Below are 7272 nucleotides of genomic sequence, written 5' to 3'. Positions count from 1 at the left end.
TCCCTCGAATCACAAATGCTAACATTAATAGAGAGCCTTTATCACATACATTTATAGAAACTGAAATCAGCTTCTTCAAGTGTTTTCACTTCGAGCCAAGTGCAAATGACAACTTGGGCCTAGACTTGTTCTTACCCAACAATTTCATCTGCTTTACACGTTCTTCCTCCTCTTGTTGCTTCTTCCTCCTCATTGCTTCTTCCTTTTGTCTTTGGAGCTCTTCTAGTTCTCGGTATCGTTCCTCCTCTCTCCGTTGCTGCTCCAAGGCCTCCTTTCTTTGACTTTCTTCGATCCTTCTCCTATTCTCTTCAAGCATCCTCTCCAGCTCTTCTTTCTCTTTCCGAGCTTGTTCCTGTACATGAACGAAAAATTGAGAATGATGCTTAACTCACTGAGAATAACAAAAACTACATTCATAAACCAGCTGCTAATGGCAGCCATGAGCGCACATGCACACGTTGTGAGTAAGCAATGAAAGGATAGCTACCTTTAATTTAAAAGACGAAACACAACGGCACCAAGATTGTTGGCCATGTTATCAATAGAAATTAATGCACATTGCTTGCAAGATTTCTAAAAAAAATCCATGATGATGGGAAGAGTGCAAGTGAAAACAGAAAAATTCATCAGCCAAACACACCCTTATCATGGAAAAGGTTGCCGGCCTTGATGGCATTAACCATTTGACCTAGGCAGCAGTTATGCTCCCTTTTGCAATCTTTCCAAATCCATCTTAGAAACCACGCCACCACAGCTATAAATTAATTGGTGTTTCCTCCAAGATACCGTAACAATTTTTATGCAGATCTAGAGGATGACTGGTAGGGTTATCGGTGAACAGTGATTGCAAACAACAAAATAAATCAAATAACAAATAAATGATATGGATGTTCACCACAAATACCCCGGACGAAATCAGGGCATCATGGAAAGAAAATATGCCACTGGGAGAACCAATGATGGCAATGGAGTGAACAATATGTTAGCTGTAATTTATTGCAATGCAAACACCTACCTCCTTTTGCCTAGCTTCTATTAGAGAAGCTTCTTTTTCTTTCTCAAGTTGATCGGCAACTTCATCAATAAGTCTTTTCCTCCCCTCTTCTAAACGCCTCTGTATCTCCAACTTGATCTCCTCGGAGTTCAAGCTCTTTTCAACTTTCCTCTGAATAGCTTCCTCCACCCTCTTTGCTGTCTCTTCTTCTATCAGTTTTAGTTCTGCTTCCTGCTGGCGCCTGAGATTATAAAACAAGTTAATCCACAAAATGGTCACTCATTGAGATATAATTGCTCATTTATGGTTCCAAGTGTCCCCGCATCCACACAAAATGTAAAACAGCAATTGGCATTCAAACTGCCCAATTTTTTGCTTCTCTCTCTATTTTTTTTCTGAGCTACAGTAAATTGCAAAACTAACCTGCATGACAGCAAAGGTACTACATATAATGATGCATCATGATGAACTATAGCATACCTCTAACCGAATCCTGATCCAAACAAATGAGTATCAAAACTGGTGAACAGTAGATAAAGGAGGCACCCAATTTCATCATCAAATATAACAAGTTGAACTATAGCAGTATCTTCCTTCAGAAAAGCCTGTGGAGAAGCATGTCAAGTAACCTGCTGCAGTTTTAAAACTAATTACCGAATTACTTCAAATCCTCAATTCTGGAACTAACATACATTTTCAAGATCTTTATGTTTTAGAAACATATGAACTTTTCTTCTTTTGTGCATGTTATTGACAAAAGGCCAGTGATTCTTGAAAATCCCAGCATGAATAGAATACTAATTGATGCAAATAAGCAGACCAATCAAGATTCAAGAGCCAAGAAACCAAACACTGAAGGAAATTCAGCCTGATCAAAGCAAGCAGCTCAACCAAAGTTTAAACTGAGACTTGGATCTTTCTTCTTTTTTTAAGTTTAATTGATGGTAGGTTGAAGAGCCTCTGATAATGAGAAGAGCTAACTAAACTGCTAGATTCTCAAAACACAAAATCTGATATTGGATGAGCAAGTAGATCTCAATAGTGTTTTGGACTTGAGATAAGTTAACACATAACAGACTACCTCAACAAACAAGAAACTTGAAGCCATAACAGGAGATGAGATTTAGCAGTGAAGCAAGGTACAATGTTAAAAGACGAAATTGAAATGGAATAAATTTATTCACTTTGACAAGTTAGCACAGCCAAGTGTAATGGGCGAAAGTTGGTAAAAGGACAGTTGTCTTGCTCGTGACTACTTGTCTGCTGCCAATGTGCCTTGTTGATAGTGTAGAAATAGGAAGTAGGCTAGTTATCGAAGAGACTACCAAGTATAGCATTGTGGCAACTCAAGAATAGGTCATGTCTTCTCTGACCATTCTTGTGAACCCTAAATGCTTAAGTGGAGGTAAGAGAAAAATTAAATCCCAACTCCTAACCCTAACCCATAGAAACTACACACTGGCTCGCTATTTAGTCACCTATCACATTGTAGCATGTGAATATTCTTACAGTCAACACAAGTAGGCAATTGTCACCCCAAGCACCACCTACCTTGCTCATTTATTTTATTGCCCAGTGTTATTTCTTACTTAGAAATGTGACACAAGTGTTGAAGCAATCAAGTCTAAACTTTGTTGGCTGTTTAGGTTGGAAAAGTTCAAGCCATGTGAGCCTAAGTGCCAATGAAAACTGTTGGAGCATCACACAAGGCATGGCCATATCATTTCCATAATGCCATTAACTGCAGCATTGCCAGCATCCTATCCTTTTCACAAAACTCAAACCAAAGTCCTCTCGTATAATGAATTAGAAAACAGCTTCTAAGGAATTGTCACTAGTGGCTCTTGAAGGAATCCCATACTGCATCCTTGAGAATCTAGTTAAACTTAAATCATATCGAGACTGCTGTATAGCATTAGTATACATAAAGGGACAGGCTGGAAACAAATTTCTTTTATCAAAACAAAAACATTCATACACATACACATGCACTTGCACACACATGTGCATGCACACAAAGCAAGAGACATGGAGAGGGAATTGAAGTGTGTTTCATATGTTACGTTCCTGCCTCATCATGTTTGTCTACTGATTGCTAGGATTAAGCCCCCACATAACTTTGTGCGTAATGATTGCGTTATCCTGGGGTCGTCTAATCAAGGGAACTGCACCACAAAGTCAATGCATGCTATGTTTTCACGCCAGGTTTGGGGAGCTTCAAACAGTGGGAGATAGTTTGGAAATGTCCCGGACCCCAATGGATCCCAAACTTTCCTATGGCTGGTTTTCCAGAATAACTTGTTAAAGAATGTGAGTTGCAAATAACGACATAGGACTTATGTTAGATCTATATATGTATGCGCTTTAGTAGCCCTCTTTTTGTAATTGAATATGGATTCAAATGGTCTACCAACTACTTTGCTGCATGATATTTGATATTACATCATACTGAAATGTGAAAGAATAGATAGAAACTCCACAAGAGATTATTTAAATATGCAACCGAGAGGATTTTCAGCCAAATTAAACATGAGAAATCTGGTCCATAAGATTTGAGCAATTTTTAATCAGTAAAAATTATAGAAGGCGATTAGCATGTGCCAGTTTCACCAATGGAAGGATTGTGTATGATGTTCCATGGCCTCAGTTCAACTTAGAAGTGGTCAGCGGATTAAGGTTATGCCTTTAGGTCAAATTCTGCACAGCAAAAAATGGGGAAAAAAGTGGTCCACCCTCAAGACTTTCTTACTGAACTTGTTGCTCTCAGGTCCTCACTATTCTTGGTAGATAGTTAGGTCAAAAGAGGAACCAAACTCTATAATTTGGTGCCTAAACAAGCACCTGAGCTATCTGTAATCATGACATGTAAAACAGAGAATAGAAGTAACATTAGCTTGTAGTTAGAGCCAAAAAAAAACACCCTCAGTTAACACATGTTGTATTTACTTGCATGATAGCTAAAACAACAAACAAGGGGTGTTTAAGGACATAAGAAAATAAAAATAAAAAATAAAAATCAACTAGCAATAGCAATTAACCAGCAAGATTTTGTTTTCCTTTCTTTCCTCTAACACACAGATAACCAGACTAATGGAACTGGTGACGTAGAATTTCATGTTCCAAAGCAAACCATGGGTTAGCATATCTCCCAGTCACTTTCTTTGACTGCAATTGGACCAGACTACATGAAGCTAGAATCTCTCGATTAGAAAGCATTATATCTCTTGTGATTCACTGAGCAACACATATATGCCTGATACAATAATTGACAACCATTTTCTCTCTAGCTCAAATCTAACAATGTATATGCGATCAATACAGCAATCCCAAAAAAATGCATAAATATTCCAAAAGTTCAAATGAAAGATAAAAACAATAAAATACAAAGCTGAAATCTAGTAACACTAATAAAAACATGATATTAGACTGAACTAAGATGCTTGAAAGTTGATATACCTCTTCTTCTCTTCTTCTTCTTCTTTTCTCATTTTTTCACTAACAATTTTGCGCTCCACTGACCCAAGACTTGGACTAGAAGATTTATGAGTGGGAGACGGTGAGGAACTACTGCTTCTTTGCCTCTTATAACGTCTCGGGGTTGGAGAACGACTTTTACGGCGTCTTGGGGTTGGAGAACGACTTTTGTGCCGGCGAGGAGAAATAGAGCGACTTCTCCTTCTGTATGATACAGAAACATGATTAGACATAAAAAAATGTTAGTATGCACATCAACAATGTGCAAAGCAGTTTTGGATCCCCCCACCATCTAGCACAATAAACATAGAAGCATATACAGTTACCTCGTACACCATCATGTGCTCCATCTTTTATCACACGAAGAAGCTAATATCACAACCGAGCAATGAAAAAGGACACCCATCAGCACTCATCACCTGCTCACTTCCCACCCAATACATTGGGAGGGCACTGAGTTTTTGTAACTTTATTATAAAGAACGTGAATCCTATGGCACCCTTACAGCGCCCTGTATGCTTTTATCCAAATATATATTTGATATCTCTCCGCCTTACATGCAATATTAAGTTCCCCAAAAGCAGATTCCCAATGAAATACTACAATTCCATACCAGTAGATCAAAATATTCCTCACATTTTTGTGAAAAATCAACAAAGCAATTGACTCTGTCAATCAAGAAAGGACTCGTGCACAAACCGGTGTAAAGAGAAATCATTTTGAAAGGCAAAATGTTGCCAGAATACACCAACTTGAACAGTCAAACTATCAATCTCCATCCACTGGAGCAATTAAAAGAGGAAGCCAGATAACATGCAATTTCCACGTAAAAATCCAATTCAAAGCTATGTTCTGCAAAAAGCTTTCGGTACAGTGTGATATGCACTCTGTCTTTCAAACTATAGGCTAGCTAAGCTATAAAGAACACTGGCATCGCATATTTATTATCCCGCGGAAGATTTCAACCAAACCAGATTATCAAATGTCAGACATTGGCAACATGTTAAAACACAGTAACAGCAGAACGCGAGGAAAGACACACCGAACACGACACGGAAGCCCATGATCTTATTGAATACTATCTATTGAACAAGACACGGTAAAATCAGACCCCATTTGCAAGCATAGATAAATATGTACCCAAAAATAAATCAATAAAGAAGGATAAGATCACCGTACATATCTAGCTCGAACAATTTGCAGTAACGAAAGGAGTCCTCAATCTTTGTTGAACAGTAAATAAAAAGAAAGGAAGTTAAGAGAGTAAAAACATAAACGGGATCACCTGCTATACGAATACGGAGAACGGCTCCTCTCCCTTCGACTCTTCTTCCTGTTATACCTACTCGCCACAGGCGACGGCGAACGCCTTCGCCTATATGAAGGCGACCGCGACAAATCCCTAGGCATTTTATGCTAACAAAAACTTAAGCTTCAACAGCAACAGCAACAAATTCGACCTGAAAAATCAAAATTATTATCAGCTCTCTCGCCAATTCTTTTTCTTTCAATTTCCTGAGGAACCAAACAAGGTCAGAGAAAGTCAGATAGCCGTCAATATCTATCTATCTACCTATCTATCTATCAATATATAAATCTCCAAAAAACAATGAGAGAGAGAGAGGTACCAAAATCGAAACCCTAAAATACGACACTTGTTTCTTATGAGATTGAGAGTAAGAAAAATAAAAAGAAAGATGATAGATTTATTTATTTATATTTTCTATCCGTAGCATTCCCACAGGAATACCACAGATTTTATTTTATTTTATTTTAAAATAAAATAAAGCAAAAATGAAATATTTAATATTTAATATGTCCTTGTACTTTGGGCTTGCTTCAAATTTGTCCTATTTTATTCTTATTAATTCATAATTAGATAGTTAGCTAGTTATGCATCCACAGTTTTTTTTTTTTTTAATTATGTTCAGGCACTACAAATATATTAAAAAAAAATATTTATGTTATGTACCTGAATGGATCAAATAAAATGATTTTATTTTAAAAAAGACAATAAAAAATAAATAATAATACTGAGTGCATAAAATAAAAAAAAATATCACCAATAAAAAAATATTTTTTTAGAAGGGAAAACAATATATCATAAGATTGTGACAACTTATCCAATGTATTTTTTTACAATAAATACATAAAAAAATTAATGGATAAAATTAAAAATAAAACGATTCAATTGAAAAAAAACATGAATAAACCAGAGTTAACTTATTAAATCCATAATCTAGATCCTCGACCCCTTTGGATTTCAATTTTTTTTTTATCTAGACACATTATTTGCTTCTTTAAAAAAAAAAAAGGATGGTGTGTGAGCTTGGAATAAATAAAAAAGATTTACTATTTTTTAAATTTGATAACAAAAAGAAGATTTTATACCTTAAGTTAAATAAAAAAACCTAAACAATGAAATAATTTTTTTAATTTTTAAAATTTAACCCTCCCTTGCATTTTGGCACATGAATTTCAATTGCTATTTTTTGTTTCTAATTATTTTTAATATACTAAAAAGATAAAACTCACTCTCATTCATATTGATTATTATGAAAACAGATGAGGAAAAGAATCCAAAAAACCCTTAGATTATAGGTTATTTAACAAAAAAAAAATAGTGGAGTAATTTTACTGTACTTGAAAATTAGAAATGACAACAAGACCTTTCCATGTAAGTTATTTTTTTATTTGCCTTTAAGAGTAATACAATCATTTAATTGTTCACTTTAAAATTGTGAAGACTGATCTACCTCCATAAAAATAAATAATGAGTAATGGATCCCCGTGAAAAAAACCAT

General features: G+C 35.8%; 1 protein-coding gene across 3 annotated transcripts; it reads right to left on the bottom strand.

Annotated features, from left to right (window-relative positions):
• On the bottom strand, nt 1-6221 carry LOC118040219 (uncharacterized). Of its 3 annotated transcripts, none has more exons than XM_035047102.2 (5): nt 6097-6221; nt 5754-5928; nt 4451-4672; nt 1016-1235; nt 1-352 (listed from the first exon to the last, which is right to left on the bottom strand). In XM_035047102.2, the coding sequence occupies exons 2-5, from the start codon at nt 5876-5878 to the stop codon at nt 86-88; spliced, it is 834 nt and encodes a 277-aa protein (XP_034902993.1). In that variant the 5' UTR covers nt 5879-5928; nt 6097-6221; the 3' UTR covers nt 1-85. The 3 variants fall into 3 exon arrangements, with proteins under 3 accessions (XP_034902993.1, XP_034902995.1, XP_034902997.1); XM_035047104.2 differs by having other exon boundaries at nt 5754-5983; nt 6097-6206; XM_035047106.2 differs by lacking the exon at nt 6097-6221 and having other exon boundaries at nt 4451-4837; nt 5754-5904.
• Nucleotides 6222-7272: the final 1051 nt, after the last annotated feature.

The sequence above is a fragment of the Populus alba genome, chromosome 1, assembly GCF_005239225.2.
Source record: "Populus alba chromosome 1, ASM523922v2, whole genome shotgun sequence".
Lineage (NCBI taxonomy): Eukaryota > Viridiplantae > Streptophyta > Magnoliopsida > Malpighiales > Salicaceae > Populus > Populus alba.
This window is presented reverse-complemented; position numbering and strand designations above follow the sequence as displayed.

What these genes read in the sequence shown, in the direction of transcription:
- LOC118040219 (XM_035047102.2), bottom strand. Translation starts at nt 5,878, where the DNA reads ATGCCTAGGGATTTGTCGCGGTCGCCTTCATATAGGCGAAGGCGTTCG. An exon ending in TCTCCGTATTCGTATAGCAG is followed by an intron (nt 4,673 to 5,753) that starts GTGATCCCGTTT and finishes TGTATCATACAG; the next exon opens with AAGGAGAAGTCGCTCTATTT. An exon ending in TAGAAGCTAGGCAAAAGGAG is followed by an intron (nt 353 to 1,015) that starts GTAGGTGTTTGC and finishes GTTCATGTACAG; the next exon opens with GAACAAGCTCGGAAAGAGAA.